The sequence below is a fragment of the Melozone crissalis genome, unplaced genomic scaffold (genome assembly GCF_028551555.1).
Source record: "Melozone crissalis strain CALT ecotype California unplaced genomic scaffold, PUWL_Pcris_2 ptg000244c_1, whole genome shotgun sequence".
NCBI lineage: Eukaryota > Metazoa > Chordata > Aves > Passeriformes > Passerellidae > Melozone > Melozone crissalis.
The window spans coordinates 17,192-41,267 of record NW_026536003.1 but is presented as its reverse complement, the minus strand read 5'-3'; the positions used below and the strand labels follow the sequence as shown (position 1 = coordinate 41,267).

The following is a 24,076-nucleotide window of genomic DNA, read 5'->3' as shown; positions in this document are numbered from 1 at the left end:
GAACATTGAGGTGGATTTATTGACCACTCGTCCCTCAGTGGGGTCTGTGGTATTTGCTGGGTCCCCAGGATGAACTAGGAACTGAGAATCTGACTCCATGTTCTTAGAAGGTTAATTTATTATTTTATGCTATTATTTTATATTACAGAATGCTATACTAAAACTCTACTAAAGAATAGAGAAAGGATACAGACAGAAGGCTTAACAAGAATGAATAATAAAAACTTGTGACTCCTTCCAGAGTCCCGACAGAGTTGGATGGTGATTGGTCATTAAGTAAAAACAATTCACATGTTGCATAAACAATCTCCAACCACATCCCAAAGCAGCAAAGCACAGGAGAAGCAAATCAGATAATTATTTTCTTTTTTTCTCTGAGGCTTCTCGCCTTCCCAGGAGAAGAATCCTGGGCAAAGAGGATTTTTTCAGAAAATATGGCAGTGACAATGGTCAAGTGATGTGTCTGACACAGACTTCAGATCAGCCCGGTGTGATTCATACAGAGGGCATTTATATATTTATTCATTCATTCATTTATTTATTCAATTATTCATTTATTTATTTAATTATTAATAGGCTGTATGGTGCACACATGAACTAAGACATTATATTGCACCAACCAGCAGCTACAATGAATCAACGATAATCGATATTGGTATCAAACACTGTATCAAATTGCTGGTGATCAATAACAATGTGTAAAAGGCAATACAAGAGTGCAAAAGGCAATTATTAAATTGGCATTTATGACCCGGCTGTGCTGCAGGCACAGTGGAAAGCTGGAAGCTGCTGAGGGGACCCATTCACCCCTGTCCCCTGTCCCTGACTGTCCCCAGAGTGTCCCTGAGTGTCCCCAGAGTGTCCCCAGTGATGTCACCCCAGGAATTCCCATCAGGATTTGGGACAGTATCATTGAAAATTCCTAGAAAATTCCTCTGCTCCCCAAATCTGTCTCAAATACTGCACAGGGAGGGCACAGGTGACAGCAGTGATGTCCCTGATGATGTCAGTGCTCCCATGTGAAACTTTCCTGCAGCAGCCTCGGGATGTCCTCGATGGCTTTTTGGCACTGCTTGGCCACTGTGCAGCTGCCAGGGCCACCGGGGCCACCACAACCATCATAGGGACTCAAGAGGATGTTGTCGATGACCCCAGGTGTCCTCAGCAGGTGATCCTTGGCCAGGCGGGTGCTGGCCCCCCACAGCCACTCAAACTTGGCCACTTTGGCTACCAAGGCCTGGAGGACATCAGGGGACACCTCGTTTGTCCCCTTCAGGATGGGCTCGATGTCCCTGAGCCGCCACTCCATGTTCCAGTAGAACAAGGTGGCTCTGTCACACGTGGCCACCAAGCGCTGCAGCAGCCCCAGGGCCACCAGTGCCCAATGTCCCCTCCTGGTGGCCACCACAGCCTCTCCCATGGCCTCATTGGTGGCTGCCGCCACCTGGGCATTGTATGTAGCCATTTCCCCGGCCACTTCCTCCTTGTCCAGGGCCACCATCAGCTGCTGGTTCGCGATTACCTTCCTGTGGTTGTCACGGAGCTTGGTGGCCTCCCTGGACATCCAGTCCCAGCGGTCCACGAGCCTGGCCACCAACTCTCGCCAGGCCTTGGCCGCGGCTCTCCCATTGGCCCAGGTGGTCCCAGGGGTGGCCCCGAGGGTGGCCAGGGCCCGGCCCAGGGAGGCGACACCAGGGTGGCCCAGGGAGGCGACATTGCTGTGGTTCAGGATTGCACGAAGGCTCCGGGTGAAGTTCTTCAGGTCCTCATGTAAAGAGTTTGGGGACTTGTCGCTGTGTGGCCCAGTCATGGTGGCCAGCAGCTCGCCCAGGGTGGCCACCACGGCCACCAGCACCTGAAGCTGTGGAGGGGACACCTGTGGAGGAGACAGGGGAGGTGTCAGGGACCTGGTGGCACTTTTGGCCTCCTGCGGTGGCCTTGGTGCCCTCAAGTAGTCCCCTCTGCCCTTCCGTCCCTTTGTCAGCGTCTTGTCCCCACTGCCACCTCCCGCCACCCCCCGTGTCCCCTCCAGTGTCCCCTCTGTTCCCCTCTCCCCACCATCGCACCTCTTGGGGCTCCATGGTCACTGGGGATACATTGGGGACACTCTGGGGATGCTCTGGGGGTCGAAGGAGCCTTGGGATGTCCTCGATGGCTCTTTGACACCGCTCAGCCACCTCACAGGCACTGGGTCTGGCGCAACCACCGGTGAAATAGACCTTGATGATGTTGTCAACTGCCCCCAGCAGGTGATCTTTGGCCAGGTGGGCGTTGGCCTCCCACAGCCGCTCGACCTGGGCCACCTTGGCCACCAAGCCCTTGAGGACATTGAGAGATGCCTCATTTGTCCCCTTCAAGGTGGCCTTGGTGTCCCTGAGCAGGCGCAGCAGCTCCCGGGGGAACGCGGTGGCTTCGTCACACGCGGCCACCAAGCACTCCAGCAGCCCCAGGGCCGCCTCCAGCCGCTGTCTCACCATGGTGGCCCTTGTTGCCTCACTGGCAGCCACCCTGGCCTCTCTCCTCACCTGGGCTCCATGCCCGGCCACCACCTCGGCCCCCTCCTCCCTGCCCAGGGCCTGACCCAGCTCCACCATGTTTTCCTGAGCTGTCCCATAACGTGCAGCCTTGTCCTGCAGCTCCCTGGCCTGGGTGGCAGCGGTGGCCACCCTGTCGGCCGCCTTGGTGGCCAAATCCCTGCAGGCCTTGCGGAGCTTGGTGGCTGCCCTGGCCAGCCGGACCCAGCTGTTCACAAGCGCAGACACCGACCACAGCCACTCACCAACCGCCAATCCCACAGGTAACAAGGTGGTCCCTGGGGTGCTCTTGTAGGCGGCCAGGGTCTGCCTCAGGGCGTTGAAAGGGCTATCATCGTCGGAGGTGACATCTTGGGGCCACCAGGCGTTATCAATGCGGTGCAGGGTGACCCAGAGCTCCCTGGTGAAGAACTCCAGGTCCCAGTACAGGGACCATGGGGACCAGGGCTGCATCATCTCGTCCTGACTGCTCAGCGTGCCCAGCAGCTCACCCAGGGTGGCCACCACGGTTACCTGTGGCTGCAGCAGGGCCGGGGACAGCTGGGGAGGGAAAAAGGAAGGTGTCAGGGACCTGGTGGCACTTACGGCCTCCTGGGGTGGCCCCCTGCCCCCGAAGGGCCCTTTTTGCCCCTCCCTGGAGGGCTCTGCTGCCCGTCTGTCCCTCCCTTGTTACCGCTGCCACCCCTGCCACGTCCCTGGTAGCGCCTGGCACCCTCCTGCCCTCACTGCTGTCCCCTCTGCCACCTCCCCACCCGCCCCGGTATCCTCTCCCTCTTTCAGCACCCCACGTTTTCCCCCCTCCCGTCGCACCTCTATGGGGCTCCATGCTCACTGGGGACACCTTGGGGACGCTCCGCTGCCGAAGGAGCCCCGGCACCAGCTCCGGTCCCGGCCCAGAACAGGCCCCGGGGTCGGCGCCGGGAAAAGGCGGAGCCCCCTCAGGAGGGGCCGGAAAAGGGGTTGGGCGAGGTGACGTCACCGCCCGCCCTTTCCAGTACCGCCCCTATCCATGGAAAGCGCCTGGATTTGGCCGTTTTGGTTGAATCCCAGGGGATTTAGGCTCAGTAGAAGGGGATTTAGGCTCCATCCCCAGGGGATTTTGGTTCCATCCCACCATTTCTAGGCGGATTAATTCCGCCGTTCCCGGCTGGATTTACGAGGGAACGCGGAGCGCTCTGAGGCGCCCACAGAGTTGCCCTCAACAAACAGGGCCGCGGTGCTTCTCTCGCGAGACCTCTGGCGAGAAGCCCCAAAGGCGGCGCGGACCAATCAGAAGCCGCGCCGGCCAGAAGTACTGGCAGAAATTCCCATGGCTTTGGCGTCGGCAGCTGCTTCCGGCGAATCCGCGGTGCATTGTGGGCATTGTGGTCCCCGTGGGGCCCAGCGGCGGAGGAGCGGGGCTGAGGCCGCCGTTGGGGAGGGGGCGGGGCGGGAATTTGCGGGCGCCGAGGGAGCCCCGGGACCCCCCCCGGCAGCGCGCAATGGGCGACAGCGACCGCGGTCAGCACTGGGAGCGGGGAAAGGGGGAGGGGCGATGAGGGGGGGTTTGGAGGGGTTATGAAAGGACTGGGAGGGACTGAGGGAGAACTGGGGGTCCTGAGGGGATGTGGGGTGTTCTGAGGGCGTTTGGGGAGATCGAGAGGGAGAACTGGGGGTCGTGAGGATATTTGGGGGATCCTGAGGGGGTTTGGGGGGATGTGAGGGGATGTGAGGGGGTAAGAGGGAGAACTGAAGATCCTGAGGGTATTTGGGGGGTCCTGAGGGGGTTTGGGGGGATGTGAGGGGGCTGAGGGGTTGTGAGGGGGTTTGGGACGTGGTGAGGGGATGTGGAGGGTCCCCGGGGGAGAATTAGGTGTCCTGAGGGGGTTTGTGGGGTTCTGAGGAGATCTGGGGGGGTCTTGAGGGGATATAGAGAACTCATGAGGAAATCTGGGGGGATTCTGAGGAGATTTTCAAGGGTCCTAAGGAGGATATGGGAGCCCTGCGGGGGACGTGGGGTACTGAGGGTAGTATGGAGGTTGTGAGGGCATTTGGGGGCATTCTGAGTGGGTTTGGGAGGATTTGGGGAGTTTTCGACTAGATTTGGGGCATCCTGAGGGAATTTTGGATATCCCCGAGTGGATTTTGTGGGTCCCTGACTGGATTAGGGGTGATTTGGGGTTATTTTGGGGTCCCCGAATGGATTTTGGGGCATTTGGGGAATTTTGGGCTCCCTGGCTGGATTTTGGGGTATTTTCTGGTAATATTGGGGTCCCTGACTGGATTCTAGGAGGATTTGGGGTAATTTAGGAGTCTCTGATGGGATTTTGGAGTATTTACCCGTGTTTTTGGGGTAAGTTTGGTCTTCTGACCAGATTTTGGGGTGCCTGCCCTGATTTTGGGATATTTTGGGATACCTGACTGGAATTTGGGGTTATTTTGGGTCATTTTGGGGTTCCTCACCAGATTTTTGCCATTTTGGGGTAATTTCATGGTCCCTGACCGAAGTTTGGGGATTTTTTTGGGTATTTTGGAATAATTTTGTGATCTCTGGCTGCAATTTTGGGGTTTTTTGGGCTATTTTTGTAGGACAACAAGGGAAGGATGGTCGGGATGGAGAGAGACGGGTTCTCTGAAGCCAGGTCATGGAACTTGGGGTTTATTGCAAAGGGCCTGGGTGCAGGGCCCTGCTTGGAGCTGCCAGGCACAGCTGGAGTAGGCCTGAGAGAGGGAGAAGAGTGGTGTTATATTTGCCCAATTATCCCATCATCAACAAAACCAAACACTATTAAAGGTAGCAGCAATTTTCATTGAATAGCTTAGAATATATAAAATCGGACACACTTGAAATATTGACAATGTAATTTGGTTAAAATAAGGGATAATTTGGTTCCAATAATAGCGCATTAGCAAAAAAAACCAAACAGCGAGGGGTACGGAGTGCAGGGCCCTTGGACCCCTGCTACCTCACGTAGGAGCTTGCCAAGGGAAAATTCCCCCTGTTGTGCCATGTGTCAATGCCATCTCCTCCCATTTTCAAATCATCGCACTTCTACCTCTGCCCTCATCACCACCTTTACCGCGCATGCTCCACCACTCGGTTTGGTGGTCACACCCGTCTTTGGATGTCGTAACTGATGAAGGCCTCTCCTCTTCCTCGATGTCCTTTAATTCACCCTTGGGTTACACATGTGCACCAAGCCAGTATAATGTACGCCAAAACTAACATATAATATTATATTTAAGTGTCAAAACAACAAATCTCTAATAACTAGCATTTTCCTGGGACCCCACCAGATTTTCCTTTCTTTCTGTTAATTTTTAGTAACTGTTATCTCTTGCTGTTTCCTGCCTTGAACATCTGCAGGAAAGGGGGGGGGAATGGAACCCCTCCTCCCCTTTCTTTCTTGGCATTACACCTGTTAACTGTTTTATTATTGCCAAATATTAATTACTGTATCAATATTAATTACTGTTTCAATTTTGTCAGCACGAATCATACCTATTTAGCACACTTATCATGATCCTCCTCTGAGTTTTTGGAGTTCTCTGTCAGAAATCTCTCCCCTCCCCCACTCATCCACAGGGCTTTGGGGCGGTTTTCCCTTTTTGGGGGAAATCAAAGCGATGCCCTGATGCTCCTAATTAGAGGGAGGAGAAGTGAGGCTCCAGGGCTTCCCGCTGAGCCGGAGCCACCGGAACCGCAGTGCCGGGAAAGCCGTGGCGGGAGGTGCGGAGAAGTTTGTTTGTGTTTTCAGCTCAAAACCCCTCGGGCCCGGGCCCGTTCCAGGGCTGTTCCTCAGCTCCGGCTCTGCCCTCACGCAGCCCGGGGGGCCCTGAGAGCGCGGGGCGGGGCTGTGCCGTGTGCAGAACCCGCCCCTGGCTGGGATTGGGCGATGGTGCCGTCAGTCGTGGTTGTGGCGCGCTGGTTGGTGGGAGCGGGGTGGAGCAGGGCCCCGGTGGCGGGCTGAGGGCGGCCGTGGCTGGGCAGCGGCGCCATTGTCGGAGCGTGTGTGCGGGCCCGTGAGCGGCGGCAGCGGCCGGAGCGCGGTGAGGCGGCGGCGGAGCTCGGAGGCGGCCGCAGCGCAGGTGGGAGCCGCGCTGGGTTGTGCGGGGGCTCGGGGCTGGCTGCGGGCCTCGGGGTCGGCAGGGGGCTCGGGCGGGTTCGTAGTGCCGTGTCCGACCCGTGTTGCCGCTGGCGTGAGGGCGCTGCGGGAGCGGCTGCCCGCGGTCTCCTTGCGGCCGCTGCCTCGGCAGGAGCCGCTGTCGGAGCAGCGCTGGCTCGGCCCGGTTGCTGTGGCTGGGACAGAGGGGGCTGCCCCGTGCCCGGGGCTGTGCGGGGAAATTCCCGTGGCCGGAGGTTTCTGTGCGCAGAGGAGACAGAGGAGTCCTGTAAAAGTGACTTTATTGCTGAGCAGAGGGAGAGGCCGTGGGGCATTTGCCGTGCGGTCTCTGCCATTGTTGTAGTTCGCAGCCTCCTTTTTATCCTCATTTTCCCGGCCTCATCTCCCTCTCCCTTTGCGCACTGGCTGAGGTACTTGGAAGGTTCAGACCTCCCGATCCGGTAACTGCATGTCCTCGTAATGTGCACCCCCACTTCTGTAGAACAGCCGATATTCACTGCTCTGTTAAGTCTTTGTTCTTCTGGAAGTTCAGGAATTCAGCAGGACTTTGTCTGATCGGCGGTCCATGTAAATTAGTAATAGTTTTTGAAACTGATGTTTTTTCCCTTCCTTATGTACGAATCCCTGACCCAATCTCTAGGCAGATTCACTCAGTGATTTTTTTTTTCTTTCCCTTTTTTTTTTTTTTTTTTTTTTTTCCTACTGAGAGTTGTTTGGTTTTGGGATTATTCGCAGTGCCCTCATTCCCTGTCCTTCTGTAGCCGTTTCTGGATCAGGAGGCCTGGCTGCCACCTGCATGCCCTCACTCCGCTGCTGAATGAGCTGCATTCTCAAGGTGTGGAGCATGGTAAAAAGATGAGAGTTGCTGTAGCACGTCAGAGGAGAAACAACATTCGTTTAACCCATGGTCTGTCAGGGACCCACGAAACCATGTCCCCTTCCCATCCTTTCCACATTTGGACCAATACATGAACTGCTTTTTTGTTTCCGTTGGTTTTTTTTTTTCACCGCTTTTACTTTGTCATCTATTTGCCAACAGCAGTTTGATTCATTTAATTTTCAGCAAACTCCTCCTTTGTCTGCTAAAAGATGATCTGATCCCATCTCATGGTTAAGTGTTGTGTTCCTCATTTAAGTGGATTGCTCAGCAGGAAGGTCAGGAGCTGGAGCTGTCTGGTTGGTTATTGCAAGGACAGCTTGTAATCTAATGATGCCATTGAAATGAGAAATGGGTTCTGTGGCTCCTGATATGAATTGGTTCGGGTTCCCAGGGGCTGGTCCATGGTGTTGTAGGATTTGTTCTGGTAGACGTTTATGTTTTTGCAATTGTTTGCACTGCCTGAAGAGCCAGGGCTGCATCAATGGCTGATTTTCTGTAATTTAAACATCAATTTAAACTTGGATTCCCAGCTGATTTCGCTGAAGTTGGAGTAGCAGAAACACCCCAGTGCTCTAATATACCGTATATAGAATAGACATTGACAGCACATGTTGGAGTGGGCAGAGGGATGATTCCCCCCCATTTATTTATAGTGAAGTTTTCCCAACATTTTCCATGTGCTGTTTCCCGTTGCAGCTTCACCCGTTTGTGTTGCAGGGTCAGATATCCTCCCCCTGGGCTCTGCCTTGAGCTGTGCAAATTCCATCAGTGCCAGCAGGCAAAGCTTGGGGTGAGGGGCAGAGGGAATCAGCCCAATTCCTGTCCCGGGCTAGAGACCCAGGTGCATTGTCCAGGCTTTGCCCAGCAGTGTTCATTTGCATTTCTAAAGCTCCTCTCCAGCCTGACTAGAACCAAAGCTTCTCTTCCCGGGCAGTAATCTGATGACTCCCCTGTTCCTTTCCCACCCACCTTCCCTTGCTTTTTTTTGATGCCTTTTTTTTTCTTGTTTTTAAAGAGTATTCTGTTAACTGTTTATGAGTTAAAGCGTGACCTTTAAATCTCTTCTGGTTTTGTTGCTGGTCGTTATCTCTGTAGGTGTCTTTTGGACTGTTCCCAATCTGTTGAGATGTTGAACTCATCTCTGTTGAGTGGTGTAATACCCCTTAAATAAAACCTTTAAAATTGCTTTCACAAAGGCAAAGACAAACCAAGCCAGAGCAGAGAAAGAAGATTTAAAAGGAACAAAGTGAGTACATTTTGCAGCAGTGCAATGGCAGGCAGCCCAGAGTGTGGGTGTCAGTGAGGCCCAGAGTGGAATTGTGCCGTGGTGTTCCCCAGCAGCTGTGGCAGTGCAGGCCCAGCCAGCGCTGAAGCTGCAGCAGTGGCAGCAAGGCTTGGCCCCAGTGGCTGGAGATGGCAGAGGAGGGTGGCCAGGATTGCAGAGGATTCCAGGCGAGGATCTGTGGGCAGGCGCAGGGGCTTGGCCCGCTGTGGAGCCCTGGCTGCTGCTGCGTTGCCTTCAGGGCAGGCTCAGGGGCGGCCTCCCATCCTCCTGCTGCAGGCGGGAAGTACAAATCTGCGGGGCTTCAGAGCCCTTGAGGCCAGGCTGAGGGGTCCCCCCGTGTTGAGCTGTGCTGGCGGCTGTTTGTGGCCTCAGGGACACTTGGCATGGGCCCCTTGGCCACCAGTGGTGCTGCTTTGCACTCCTTAGGCAGGAGCCGATGTCCTGGCTGGGTGTTGGCAGCAGCAAAGTGCCAGGGCAGGCTGTGTGCCAGCCCAGCTTGCTGTGGGAGAACATGCCTTGATATCTGCTCCAGTGGTTGCTGAAGCAGTGAGAATTGCTTTTGCCCCCCTGTTAGGTGCCATGGTGTCAGGAGAAGATATTGAAGCCTTCCTGCTCAGGGCATTTCAGTGCCAGGCTCTCACAAGCACCCACAGCTGTGCGGGTTGAGCTGAGCATGGGGCGGTGACCTGCACTGTGTCTGATTCCCCTTCCTTCCCTCCCCTGGAACAGGGTGTTGCTCTTAGACACTACTTGTCCTGGTTTGTTCAGAGTACTTTGGAGAGGCTCCATATCTAATTTTCCCTCTTTCCCTGGGACTGCCGAACTTCAGGGTTCACTTCAGCATAGGCCTTGCCAGACATTTGACACAAAGGTACAATAGAACCGGCCTCTGCATCACCTTTTATAATATTAATTTGCATTCCAAGTTTAGTGATCAAATCCCTTCCCAGTGAATCATGATAACAATTAGGACCAAGTAAAAATTCATGCATTTCAAATCCCTCTCCCAGATGTAGCAATAGTGGTTGAACAAAACCACGCGTCTTTCCCACTTACCTCCTCACTAATCAAACATATTTTTAGCATTTTCCTTCCCCATATGTCGAAGATTCAGAGTGGATTGAGAGGCCCCTGTGTCCATCAGGAAATGCCTCCTCTCGATGCAGACCCACCCTGAATGTTCTCAAGGGCTCCAGTGTGGAGGGTCCCTGATGTGATGGGAGCTGTGACAGCCCTGCCAATCCATGTCCATCAAGGGGTGGACTTGCTGGTCCTGAGGGTGCTGCTGTCTGTGCTTGCAGTGGCCTTGTGCCCTGCAGCTGGAGCCCTGTTTCCTTGCCAGGGGCTGTTTGGGTGGGCTCTCCCCTGGTGAGGAGGGCAATGCCTCTGCCAGGTGCTTGTGGCCGAGCCCGTGCCCTGGGTGCTGGGGCCCCCTTGGGCCCTGGGGTTGATCCCTCAGGGGCTGTAGGAACTGTGCCCTGGCCTTTGCCTTCAGCTTGGCCTTTTGCTGCTCCCTTCTTGCATTCACCTGCTGTGCCTTTGTGCCCAAGTGCTGCAGGGCCTTCTTGTGCCCCTCCTGCAGCCCCCCTCAGTGCCTGTGGGTGCTTGTCTTGCTTTACAAGAGAGGTGTCTGCTCGGGAAGGCAGAAAAAGCCTCTCTTGGAATGGAGAATGCAAACCCCCTCCCTCTTCATTTCTAGACCAGTGAAATCAAGGGGCTCTCAGGCAAAGATATGGGAATGGGAATACCAGTTCTTTACTTGTGTGTGTAATAAAGCAAACAAACACCAACAGCTGCGGCACTGACAGCAAACAGAGCCCGGACCCAGTCCCGGCCTTTGGGCTGCGGCGCTTTGCCCTTGGGTGCAGTTCCGGGCACGGCCGGCAGGGGCGCTGGTGGCTCCCGCGGGGCGGGGCAGCGCATCCCTCCCATGGGAACCTCTCTGAACGGAAATGGAGCAATCCCTTCATCTAACTCTTTCACTTTTTTACCTTCTCTAGCCTTTCTCCCGTGTTTTGAGAAAGAATTTGGAGAGGGCTGCCTTTTAACTGAGCTCCTAGTGTTTTGATAAGATGCTTCCTGTAGAGAGAGAGAGAGTTTCCCTGAACAGCCGGAGCTGTGGTTACCAAGGGGAGGTAACTCAGAGCAGGACGGGGTCAGGGGAGGATATCCCGCCGAGGCTCGGTGGGAGTGTGGGCAGGGTCTGCTGCCGGAATCGGCAGAGAGGGATCTTCCCGTGGAGCCCGAGGCGGAGCGTGGGTAGCCCCCACATGGCTGATGGCGGCTGATCTGGCAGCTGCCGGCAGAGCAAAGGCAGGTGGGAGAGCCCGGCAGCAGCGGCGGTGCCCAGCGCAGGTGGCACGGGCAGGGCAGCCGGGGATGGGATGGCTGGGACCCCCCCTGGGTGCGGTGGGCGCGGTGACCTCGGAGCAGGCGGCGGGACAGAGCAAGCCCCATCTTGCCCAGCATGGCCGGCAGAGCGGCCGCAGGCCAGGCAGTGGGAGCAGGGCACACAAATTGAGCGACAGCGCCGGGGCAGGTGGAGCTGCCCTGGGCAGTGAGGCCGCACCTGGGATGGAAACCGGGGCAGGCGGAGCTGAGGCGGGCAGCGCGCCGGGACCCGGGACAGGCGCCTGGGCCGCGAACGGAGGGGGCAAGACCTGCAGAGGATCCCATTCTCTTTCTGATTTTTCCTCTTCTTCCCCTCCCTTTCATTTCCCCCTTTTTTTTTTTTTTGGTCCCTCTGGTGTTTCTGATACTTTAAAGATTTTTATTCTTCTAAAATCTCCTGTCTGACATGTGGCATATTCTCTTTCTTCTACGTTAAATGGGATTTTTTTTACAAATAAATCCAGAGGCTAATGGATCTAAACATCTGCATAGATACTATGAAATGGTCAACCAGCTAACTCATGACCTCCAAATGTTTTTGTCTTCACGTTTTTATTTCTCCTTTGGTAAATTAAATATCTTTCAGTTACTGGCTTTGCTACTCCAAAAATCCCAGTGCAGCCGTAGTTCCTTAAAAAATGATCACCCAAAGCTTGAGTACCCCAGTGTGTTTTCTCATGCCTGTCTTCTAATATTTTCCTAGTAAGCACATTTTATTGTGAAATTGTCTTCCTTCAAGAAGTTTCCATTTCCCTGATTTATCTTTTTCACTTCCTATCTTGTTTAATTCTTTTCTCTAGGCTTCCCTAAACTTTGGAATTTCCAGCTTTTCCTCCTTTGGAGTTAATATTAACATAACTCTTTTATCTCCATCTTCTACTGCATCCTTAGCTTTGTGATGTGCCCCCAGTTTGCCCAGTTTGCCTCTCCTTTAGCCCGGGCCGGGTTCTCCCCGCCCGCAGCGGCTGGGAGCAGCCGAGAGCCCCGCGCTGCCCATCCCGACCTGTCCCGGCTCCATCCCCACTCCTGCCGCGGCTGCGAGGGCTGCGGGAACGGGGCACCGAGGGTGTGGCTGCTGCTGGGGGAGGAGGAGGAGGCCGGGAAGGGCAATGATAAAGGGAAGGAGGAAGTGGAGATAAGACAGAGGAGGAGGATGAGGGGGGGTGGAAGGGGAGGAGTGGGAGGAAGAGGAGGGACAAAGGCGGATCAAGGCTGAGCTGAGGGAACCACACCATCGATCCCTGCCTGAATTTGCAGCCCCGACCTGTGTGATCATCTCCTCCCCAATCGCGCCGGTGAGCGGGGAGGGGGAGCTCGCCCCGGATATCCCGGGGTGTGTCTGGGTTGGGTCTTTTGGGGGATGTTTGGAGAATGAAGCAGTCCAAGGCTGAGCGGAAAAGGCCCCTTGGGGGGACATCGGGGGGTGGCGGTGGCGGCTGCCGGCAGAGGCAGCCTGGAGGAGCAGAGCCCTGTGTCCCCCAGGAGCCCAAAGTGGGGAGCCCAGAGAGGGGGGAGCGCCGCCATTGGCGGGAGCCTCAAGAGCCTGGAGAGGGGCAGGGGGGACTCCTTGGAGCCGCTGCAGCCCAGAGCAGAGAATGAGGGGAGAAGGGAGCCCGGGAGTCCCAACAGCCCCGCCATCCCGAAATGGGGAGAGCGAAGCAGGGGGAGCTTTTGGGATTGCTGGGACTGCCAGCAGCCTGGGCAGGGCGGGCACTGGGCACAAGGGGGACCCCCAATCCAAGCGTGACCCCCAGCAGCTGGGACGGGGGGAACTCCCTGAACAGCAGAGGGGAGGAACCAGGGACGAGGAACCCCTGGGAGGCTTTTTCAGGGCTGAATCTGGGTGTTTGGGAGGTTTTTCTGGAGCCCAGGTGGCCAGTGATTCCAGAGATGGACTTGGGCAGAGGCACCTTCAAACTCAGTGTGTGTTGGGGGAGATGAAACAGGAAAGCCTTATAAATGTGATTGTCTGGCAAAAGACTTTGAGAACATAGAAAGTATAAGGAAGATTGAAATGAAAGCAAGCTTTGAGATACCTCAGTTAGTGAATAACTGGAAAACAATGGTGTGGCCCGACTGAAGGTAATCCCCTTTTGATGAAAAAATTGCCTCTGCTTGCAGAGAGATCCAAGGTTCAGAGCAGACCCCACTAGCTCAGCAGAAGGGGTCCAAAGACGAGATTTTAGGGTTTAAAATGTAACACAGTATGGTGATCTAATGATTTTTTCAGGCTGTATGTAAATGCTATAGGATTTGTATCTTGTACTAGATTGGTTAATGAGAAATAGAATATTCAACATGGAAGAAGATTTATGGTATTGTAATGGGAACCTTACTCTCACTTTGCTTTTGCTCTCTTACTCTCTTACCCTCTCACCCTCTCTACCCCTCTCTTCTCTCGGGCCTGCTCCGAGCTGTGCCTGGCAGCTCCAAGCAGGGCCCTGCAGCCAGGCCCTTTGCAATAAAGTGCAAGTTCCACGACCTGGCTGCAGAGCTCTCTCGTCTCCGTCCGTCCCGACCGTCCTGCCCCCCGACCCTCCTACAAACGCGCTCATCCCTTTTTTTCTCCAAACCAGGATTTCCCATTGCGAACCCCAGGGATGCTGCAAGGAAGAGGAAGATGCCCCGGGACACTGAGACAGGTGAGGAGGAAGTCAGTGCCCCTTTCCCCTCTGTGCTGCTCCATCTCCCAGCCCAGCACGGCCCCGGCTGCAGCTCAGCCCTGGGGGGGATCTCCTTGCCCTTGCCTGTGGCACGGAGGCAAATCCCATCCTGTCCTTGTCCTTCCTCCCCCAGAGCAGGAGCTGAGCATGGAGGGCAGGGAGGACAAATGCCCATGGCAGAACCTGGTGGAAGAGGCCGTTTTGAGCGGCTCCACGGCGCAGGAAGCCAACGGGGCGGAAAAGCCCCGCAGATGCCGCACGAGGAAGGGCTGCAAACGCAGCCGGCGGGGATCTGAGGGGGAAAGAGCCAGCCTGGGCCGGGAAGGCAGCTGGAGATGGAGCCAGAGCTCGGAGCTGGTGCTCCATGAGCAGCTCCATGATGGGGAGAAGCCCCACATGTGTGTGGAGTGTGGGAAGAGCTTCAGGTGGAACTGCGACCTGATTGTGCACCAGAGGATCCACACTGGGGAATGGCCCTACGAGTGTGAGAAGTGTGGGAAGAGCTTCAGAGAGAGCTCCCACCTGATCAGGCACCAGAGGATCCACACTGGGGAACAGCCCTACGAGTGTGGGGAGTGTGGGAAGAGTTTCAGCTGGAGCTCCAGCCTGATTGTGCACCAAACGATCCACACTGGGGAGCGGCCGTACAAGTGCTCCGAGTGTGGGATGTGCTTCAGCCAGAGGTCCAGACTGATCCAGCACCAGAGGACCCACACTGGAGAGAGGCCCCATGAGTGTTCCAAGTGTGGGAAGAGGTTTAAGACCAGCACCCATCTGCTCCAGCACTGTCGGATTCACAGAGAGGAGAGGCCCTTCCAATGCCCCGACTGCGGGAAGGGATTCACCCGCAACTCCCACCTCATCACCCACCAGCGCATCCACACAGGGGACCGGCCCTACGAGTGTGATAAATGCAGGACGGGGTTTAAGACCAGCTCCCATCTCCTCCGGCACTATCGGATTCACAGAGAGGAGAGGCCCTTCCAATGCCCCGACTGCGGGAAGGGATTCAAGCACAACTGCAACCTCATCACCCACCGGCGCATCCACACAGGGGAGAGGCCCTACGAGTGTCCCCAGTGTGGGAAGAGCTTCTCACACAGCTCTCACTTGACCCGACACCAACGGAGGCACCACTAAGGGAAGCCCTGCGAGTGCCCCGAGTGCGGGCAGAGCTTCGTGCGCTGCTCCAGCTTCATCCCCACTTGAGGAGGCACTTTGGGCACAGCCCTGGTGAGCCACATTCCCTGTGATCCATGTTGAGAACACACCTGGCTGCTTCTACTTCTAATTTCATGTTAATTTTTTTCTATTCTCCATCTCTTTCCATTGCAATAGCCAAGAGGGATGGATCTGTCACCTCCAAACCACTCAAATCCCAGTGAAAACAGCTCAATCTTACCCCAAAAAGAGCTCAAACCCACCTCAGAAAACTGAATCCTGTGCCAACCTCACTCGATTCCGCAGCCATCAGGCTGACATGAGGCTGGGAGGTGATTTAGAGTTGTGGGATCTCAATTAGAGTGGTGGGATGGAGATTGTGTGGGGCTGGGTGTGTGGGATGTATTTGACAGCAAATAAAACTGAGACTTACTGATTTCTCTCCTGTTCATGTTCAGTCTGTTGCAGTTCTGTTTGCAGAGTGCCACCTTCTCAGCTCATTGTCTTGGTGTCCCCTTTTCTCTCCTGCCTCTCTTTGCTGTCTCTGTTTCTCTCTCAGTGTCTCCCTGGACCCAGGCACCACCAGAGACCCTCCCTATATTTAATTGCCTCTGGGACATCTCAATACCCTCCCCTGATTTATTGCCCCAGTGACCACCAAAGACCCTCCCCTGATTTAGTTGACCGTTCCCTTTTTTAATTGACCCCTCCCCTGAAGTGACCCCTCCCCTGATTTAATTTACCCTTTCCCTGTTTTAATTCCTGTTCCCCTGATTTAATTGACACCTGCCCTGATTTAGATGACCCCTCTGTCCTCACAGACCCTCCCCTGATTATTTATTATTTTATTTCCCAATGATTATTTTAATTCCCAGTCCCAGGAGCTGAAGTCCTGAAGGCTGGTGGGGAAATGTCTCTGTAGGATTTTGCTCCATTTCCCTTCAAGGACAGGAACATCTTTTCCTGGCTGGGAGCTGGAATTGCAGACTTTTGGAATGTGTGCAGGGCAATACGGACTGGGATCAAATATGGACTAGGATCAGATAGGGGTTGGGATCAAATATGGACTAGGATCAAACAGGGACTGGGGTCAAATATGGAGTGGGATCAATTATTGATATGAATCCTACAGTGTAGGATAAACTGGACTGAGCTTGTATAGACCGAGATCAAATACGGGCTGGGATCAAATATTAATTGTGACAAAAAATGGACTGGGGTCAAATATGGACTAAAATCAACTATGGACTGGGATAAACTGGACTGGGATCAAATCAGGACTGGGATCAACTTTGGACTGGGATCAAATATGGCCTGGATTAAATATGACAGATTTTATGGACTGGGATCAAATATGGACTAGGATAAGCTATGGACAGGGATTAAATATGGACTGGGATCAAATATGGATTGAGATCAAATGGACTGGGTTCCTACAGACTGGGATAAACTGGACTGAGATTATATAGATGTCGTGGTTTGAGAGGAAGTTAGTTTTCTGGGATATGAAGTGGTCAGGCCAATAGGTGTTCAAATTTGAGTATTGGCACCTGGTTTGGCCACTGGGGACATTGGATACGCCTCTGAGAACTCAGGGGTTAAAAAGCAGAGCACTCCCGGGGGAAGCTCTCTTGGGTTCCAGCGAGGGAAGCAGGTCGGGCCTCCCCTGCCCAGCTCCTGGCTGGTTTGGGGCTGGGTGAGGTAGGCCTGGCCCGAGGATGGAAGGGTGGAAGAGCCTCGAGAGGCATCGGGCAGCCACACCTCCCCCCCAGGAGACAGAGAGAGACAGAGCGCCTGTGCCACCGTGAAATTTGATATCCTGTGCTGGCAGCACAGCCCGGCTGGCGGAGAAAGGCGGGGGGGATGCAGCAAGAAGGGGTCCGGCAGCTGTGGGAGCTTTGGATGGGCAGAGCCCGAGCTTTTAACCCTTTTTCGGACAAGGAAAACTTTGCAGAACATTAACCTTTCCTAGAAGAGAGATATGGAGGAAGGAAATGTGCAAGTGTGAAGGTCTGGGCAAGTGAAAGATGTCAGGAGAGTAGAGAATAATCTTAGGTGGGAAGAGATGATGGAGTGGCCTTAGCTGGACTTTTCTTGTGTAGCCATGGACAGAACCATGTTTCCTGTGACACAGAGACTGCATCCAGGGGGAGGCAATGGCTCAGAGCCAAGAGGGTTCAGTGTTGGTACCCCTGGGCCCCAGGGGGTGAAATTTGGGGGGCACAGGTGTCCCAAAGGTGAGACTGTGCCCTTTTTGGAACGGGACAAAGCATCCTTAAAAGGACAACCCTAGAAGCAGCTCTGGTCCATGTGCAGTGGTGAGAGCACTGGACATGGAAGGAAGAGGTCACAATGGCAGATGTTCTCCAGGCGGTGCCACGAGTGACATGGAAACACACGAGGTTTCAGCGGTGTTTCCTGTGTAGAAAGCGAAGGGAGACGACCCATCGTTTGATCAGCATTGAACTCCGATTTATTGATCCAACATGCACATTTTATAACCGTGTTAATTAAGTTCATACATATTGCAAAACCCGAGCTCATCATTGGTTACAGATTACGCACCAACCCCTCCTTTTGTTTTCAATACCTGTGGTTTTTTATTGAGACCAAGACTTGTTTTTCTCATTCTGTTATGAACGGTTCTCAAGGCCTCCATGTTTGTCACTCTGCTTTCCCATAACCATCCAAGGACAAGATATTTACTTGTTATTGAAGACAAGCCTGAGAACTCTTGCTGTTTACAGAAACGTGCCTGAGAATTTTGTTGTTTACAGGATCAGGCTTGAGAATTTGCTGCTTACAGCTGCCTTTTACTTTTCCATGAGCTGTATATTTTCATGGCCTTTTTTTTTCCTTCAAGCTATGTCTGAGCAAAATTCTCCAACATTCCTGGGGAAGCCTATGTCACGTGAAGGACTCCTCTCCCCTTGATGAACTGAGAATTCATTACCTAAGTGTGGGATCCCAGTCTCTCAGAACTGGGGGGCTCGGGAGTCCTGGAATGTTGCCAGAAATGTCTGGTGGCTGGACTTTGATCCCACATGGGAGATGACATCAGTATGAGGACAGGAGGATTTCACTGGGGTGAATGGTGAAGGGACAAGTTAATTGGAGTGTGAGATACAGGGTTTAAGATCCCTGTACAGGGGGGTCTAGAGAGGTAAGATGGAGGAATTGGGGCGTGCCCTTCTCCTTCTTCTTCTTCCTCTAAGCCTCCATCTTCTGTGGTGATGTTGGCACTCCAGGATTGGACCTTACTAGAGGAACACTGGTTAATAAGGGTAGAGGGTATTGGAGAAAAATGATAAATATTGTATACGTAACTCCGGGTATAAAGATAGACGACCGCCCCAGGGGCTTTCGGTGTGTGCCCATGGCTGACTGCTGAGCAGAACTCTGTCAGGCCAAGAGAAAATCTTTTAGATAAGCAATTAATAAACACCGAGACCGAGAACAAATCTGAAGCTTCCTCTCGTCCTTTCGAACCCGGGGGCCCAAGGCCATCTTTGGGCTTTTCTCAGACCATCTAAACAGCACCAAAATCCGACAACTGGCGTCCGCTGTGCGGGCTATCTCCCACCAAACCTTTCGGGGGGGGGAAAAGCCCTGAAGAGCTGAAGAGCCAAGACAACAGCACTGATAACTCCAGAGGAGAGAAGCCTGAAGAAAGAAAGAAGAAAAGGAAAAAACCGGCCGGGAGAAGCTGCAAAAATCAGCAGTCACTGAGAAACTCCATCTCTCAGCTTCTGCTGAAGACAGTTCGTAGCAGAGCGGCCTGGACTGGGACCAGAAAGGCGCCTCTGGATCCATCTTTTGTAATCTGCTGGACGGAGAACAAGAGCCTCCAGACCACTCTGACGACAGATTCGGTAAGAAGGCCAAAATAAAATTATGGGGGCCTCACTCTCCCAAGAACAACGGGAAATCTTATCCACCTTACAAAGTGTAGCAGAATTATATACAGAAGGGATCCCAAAGAAAGAATTAAAACAGCTGTTACTATGGGCAAGGCTTAATTATCCACTTGCGGAGACATGTTTGCTGTTCGAAGTGGGGTTTTGGCAAGAAATTAATAGGCATTTATATATTTTAGCAACAAAAAAAGATGTGACAGCGTTAAAGCTACTCTCGCCGGCAAGAATCATGTTACAAGGTATTTCAGTGCAGTCTAAAAGACTGGAAATGCAGCGAGAAGCTGCGGTACCCTCAGAGAAGGGGGCGGAGCGGCAAAGCTCCGGGAAAAAAATTGCTCTGGCTTTGAAAAGCCAGGGGGAAAGGGCTCTCGAAAAAAGAGAGCAGGAAAAAATATTAAAACCCCCGATCAAAAAATGCAACAAACCCCAAGGGCGTCCTGAAACTCCAGAGAGTGTGGAGGAGTCAGGAGCGGAAGGGGGGGAGAAGGAAGATAAGGGATCGGGGGGGGGGCCTGCTCGCGGCGAAAGTGGCGACGCGGCGGCGGCAAACGCGAGCAGCGCGGGTGAAGATGAGGAGACGCGCGCGGAGGGCGAAACTCGCAAAAACCGGGGTGTAGACTCACACACGGGCGCGGGGGCGGCGAGCGCGGAAGGCGGGCTGAGGGAAAATGTGCAGGCTCAGAGAGCCGCCGCGGCGGAACGCAGGAGGCGCGCGGTTGTGACGTCAGATCCGGTGCGACGGTTAGCTCGAATCGCGGGGAGAGCGGGAGTGCCGGCGGGAGAGGCGAACACAACGACAGAGGGGGAGGGGTCGGACTCTGGGACAGACCGAGGGGCGGGGACCTCGGAGGTGAAACAGGGGGGAGACGATGACGTCAGCTTGGGGGACACAGGAAGTAGCTCGGAGAGTACGCATGCGCAGAGAGTAGGACGTGCGCGGACCCGAGCCCGGTCCCCTGTGACGTCGCGGGTGAGGAGGGGCCGTGTTAGGGATTCTACGTCCCGGGGCTCCACACCGTCTCCAGATCTGGCGCCTTTGGTTCAGACCCTCGGAGTCCCAGTCTCTTCCCTTCATGGGAGACGCCGAGCAGGAAGAGGAAGTGGGGCAGTCGAGATTGCTCCGTCATCCGAGCCAGGGAGGCCGGTGACAGCGCCACCTAGTGGCAGGAGGGCAGAAGTGCACGACATGCCGAGTCGGCTCGGCGGAGCCACAGCGCCATCTCGTGGCGAGACTGCAACAATGCAGCAATTTTTTCCAACAATATATAAAAAGAAAAGCACCTCGAAGAAGACAATGTTAACACGACAAAGGGATTATCCATCCACTTCGGGATTTCATGAAGATGATGAAAGCTCAGATGAAGAACAGCTACAAGGGGAAGATGTCATAAGGATCACAGCATCGGAAGGTGTCCCAACATGGATGCTATCAGCAGCAGAAGCAGCAAAAAGCTTCTTGCATTCATTCGATACAGTAAAGAAGAAATATCAACAGGATCCTCGAGTTTCCTTTTCGGATTTAGGAGCAAGGCCAAAAACCTCAAGGCGAAAAATGAGACACCATGAATCACCGATGACATCTACAACACCATTATTCATGCAAATCCCAATGGAGTCTGATGAAGAGGGGTTTCAAGAGCCGGTGAAGACAATGGATTGGAGGCAAATCAGAAAGGCATTGGAAAAGGAAAAGCATTTATTCCCGGGATCAGGGGATTTGACAATGCCAGTGACATATGATGCCCAGGGACAGAATCCAAGGTGGGAAAGGATGGGTCATGAGACACTCAAAGACTTAGGGAAGGCAGCTCAGACTTTTGGGCTGAACTCACAATACTTCAAACAGCTATTAAGAGGGACATTCTCTATGTATGATCTCACACCATATGACATTCGAAGTATTGTGGCAATGATCCTCACTGACACACAGAGTCTTATCTGGGAAAAAAGGTGGAGAAAATATCTTGCTGAGTTGCGGAACAGATACCAAGGTGGGCCGAATGCGAACCTCACAGAAGGGCAATTAGCAGGGGATCCTCCAGATGACAATCCAGGGGAACAAGCAGCGCGGCTTCCACGGAGAGTGTTAAGTGACATCAAAGAAGCAGCGCGATTGGCAATCATGCAAATTACGCCGACAGGAGCTCCGGATGTCCCGTTCTCTTGCATCAGGCAAGGTCCCACAGAGCCATTCATGTCATTCATCGACCGACTCACGCAAGCCGTGGATCGACAGGTGACAACAGAAGAAGTGAAGAGGCCTCTCTTGGAAAATTTAGCTTTCGGCAATGCCAACCCGGATTGTCAACGGGTGATTAGCACCATGCCAGGACGGCCATCCTTGGCAGAGATGGTGGAGGCATGCAGCAAGGTGGGGACGCCTCAGCACGTCGCAGCGATTGTAAAGGATGAATTAAAAGAGGAATGGGAGAAACAGCTAAAGGGACGCTCAGAAGGGCAATCAGAGGACAAGACATTGGAGAAGATGTTCGAGAAATTACTCCATCAACAGGACGAAAATATCAACAAAGTTCTTGCGGCAATGCAGAAAAAGAACAGACCCCAAGGAGGACAGTGCTACGGATGTGGGGAGTCTGGGCACATGAAAAGGAATTGCCCACGGACACATATACCAACGCCAGCCCAGAGAGCGGAAAGACCAATTTGCGCACGGTGCGGAAGAGGAAGACACTCTGTGAAAGAATGTTATTCCCGGACAGATGTGGAAGGAAATCCGTTGCCGCATCCGGGAAACGGGAAATTGAGCACGAGAAATCCCCAGCGCGCTCCGACACAAGTACTGGCGGTGTCACAAGAACAGACAGGGCAGTCATCAGTGAGCGACAAGCAGATACCCTCAGCAAAACCCTCAGTCGATTCCACAGTGACCCAGACCTCCTCCCACCAGGGGCACAGTGTGCATTGGCAGCTTCAAAACTAGTGTGCTTTCTAGATGAAAGTCATGCGGAGATACCAACAGGTATCCGCGGGGACTCATACAAGAAACAAGATTTCTTGATAATTGGACAAGATAAGTGCAGTATTCTTGGGCTCATTGTCTATCCAACAGTTGTCTCAGCAGATAAAAATACAGAGTTAACAGTTTTGGCAAGAGCGCTTCGTCCACCATTGACTGTGCCAGAAAATACTGTGGTTGCGAGAGCCTTTGCATTGCCACCACATGCAGTTGGAGAGGTCATGTCAATCTTCGACGAAGAAGGTCTCCCTATGAAAGAGCATGTTGAAGTACATACAACATGGGTGAAGCACATAGGTCGAGACCGACCCACGCTCACGTGCCAATTGACATGTGGGGACAGGACAATATCGATCAGAGGTATGCTCGACACAGGGGCGGATGTAACGGTAATATCGTACATCTTTTGGCCACGCAATTGGAGCTTGGTCGCGACATTGGGCTCTCTCTCAGGCATCGGGGGAGTATCTCTGTGTCTGCAAAGTGAGAATTCCGTCGTTGTCACGGGACCAGGAGATAAGACGGCGATCATTCGTCCTTTTGTCGTTCAAAAGCCGATCACAGTCTGGGGTCGGGACCTTTTGGCACAATGGGGCGCGAAGATCGAAATGGATTTTTAATAGGGGTCACTGCAGCACTCGCCACACTGAAGCTGACATGGAAAACAGATGATCCAGTTTGGGTGGATCAGTGGCCCCTTGAGCGGAAAAAATTGAGTGCTTTGAAAGACCTGGTCCAAGAACAATTGCAGAAGGGACACATCAAGCCAACAGACAGCCCTTGGAATTCTCCGGTGTTTGTCATCAAGAAAAAGCTGTCGGGCAAGTGGAGGTTGTTACACGACCTCAGGAAGATCAACAAAGTCATAGAAGACATGGGGCCACTTCAATTGGGACTTCCATCTGTCTCGATGATTCCCAGAGATTGGCAGCTTGTGGTCATTGACCTCAAGGATTGCTTTTTCAGTATCCCACTCCATCCAGATGATGCTCCGAGATTTGCCTTTTCAGTCCCGAGTATCAACAGGGAAACGCCTCTGCAGCAGTACCATTGGGTCTGCCTTCCACAAGGCCTGAAAAATTCTCCGACGATCTGTCAATGGTACGTGGCGCGAGCTTTGGCACCAGCACGGAAGAAATTTCCGAAGGCAAAGATCATTCATTACATGGATGATTTGCTCATTGCAGCATCAACACGACAGGAGCTGCAAGAAGCTCGTGACTGTGTGATCGCAGAGGTGCAAAAGGCAGGTCTGGAAATCAGCATTTCAAAGATTCAAGAGGTTGCACCTTGGAAATATCTAGGGTGGAAAATCTCAGAGAAAACAATAAAGCCTCAAAAGGTGGAGATCAGCACAAAGGTCAACAATTTGCATGATTTGCAACAGCTTTTGGGAGAAATCAACTGGATGAGACCAGTTTTGGGAATCACAAATAGGGACATTCCAGCACTGCTTGATCTCTTGAGAGGAGACACAGACATTCGTTCTCCCAGGACACTCACACCAGAAGCAAGAAAAGAGTTGGAGAAAATCTCGGACGCGATACAGAAAAGGCAGGCACATCGATTTGTTCCATCGTTGCCTTTTCAGTTGGCAGTGCTGGGGAAGAAAACGCAGTTCCATGGTTTGATCTTCCAATGGGATGAATCACAAAAGGACTCTTTGATAATCATAGAGTGGATTTTCCTACCGCACAGGCCCGCGAAAACGATTCTCACAGATCTGGAGATGGCAGCACAAATCATCATAAAGGCGAGAACAAGGCTGCTGACAATGGCAGGAAGAGAATTCTCAGTCATCAGGTTACCTCTGAAACGAGACTACTTCGATTGGGCAATGCAACAATCGAAAGACCTGTTAATCGCATTGTTAGCGTTCCCAGGAACTTGCACAATCCACTTTCCCCAACACAGAATACTGCAATCGCAAATATGCTATAGAGCAAAACCACAGATAAGTGAAGAACCTTTGGACGGGATCACCGTGTTCACGGATGGCTCGGGGAAGACACACAAGTCAGTGATCACGTGGAGAGACTCAACGACAGGGGATTGGGAATCAGACGTGAGGATGGTTCAGGGCTCTCCACAAATTGTGGAGTTGGCAGCCGTTGTCCGAGCATTTCAGTTGTTCAAACAGCCTCTCAATCTGGTGACAGATTCTG

The 24,076-nt window shown here is 53.3% G+C and overlaps 1 protein-coding gene across 1 annotated transcript; it reads right to left on the bottom strand.

Moving 5' to 3' along the window:
* Positions 1 to 621: 621 nt before the first annotated feature.
* LOC128949490 (uncharacterized) lies at positions 622 to 2,631 on the bottom strand. The gene is made up of 2 exons (XM_054294345.1): positions 2,067 to 2,631; positions 622 to 1,876 (listed from the first exon to the last, which is right to left on the bottom strand). The coding sequence occupies exons 1-2, from the start codon at positions 2,592 to 2,594 to the stop codon at positions 1,007 to 1,009; spliced, it is 1,398 nt and encodes a 465-aa protein (XP_054150320.1). The 5' UTR covers positions 2,595 to 2,631; the 3' UTR covers positions 622 to 1,006.
* Positions 2,632 to 24,076: the final 21,445 nt, after the last annotated feature.

Bases quoted from the DNA above. Each gene is read 5' to 3' on its own strand.
- LOC128949490 (XM_054294345.1), bottom strand. From the start codon at position 2,594: ATGGTGGAGCTGGGTCAGGCCCTGGGCAGGGAGGAGGGGGCCGAGGTG. The intron at 1,877-2,066 runs GTGCGATGGTGG...TCTCCTCCACAG, and splicing joins TGACCATGGAGCCCCAAGAG to GTGTCCCCTCCACAGCTTCA.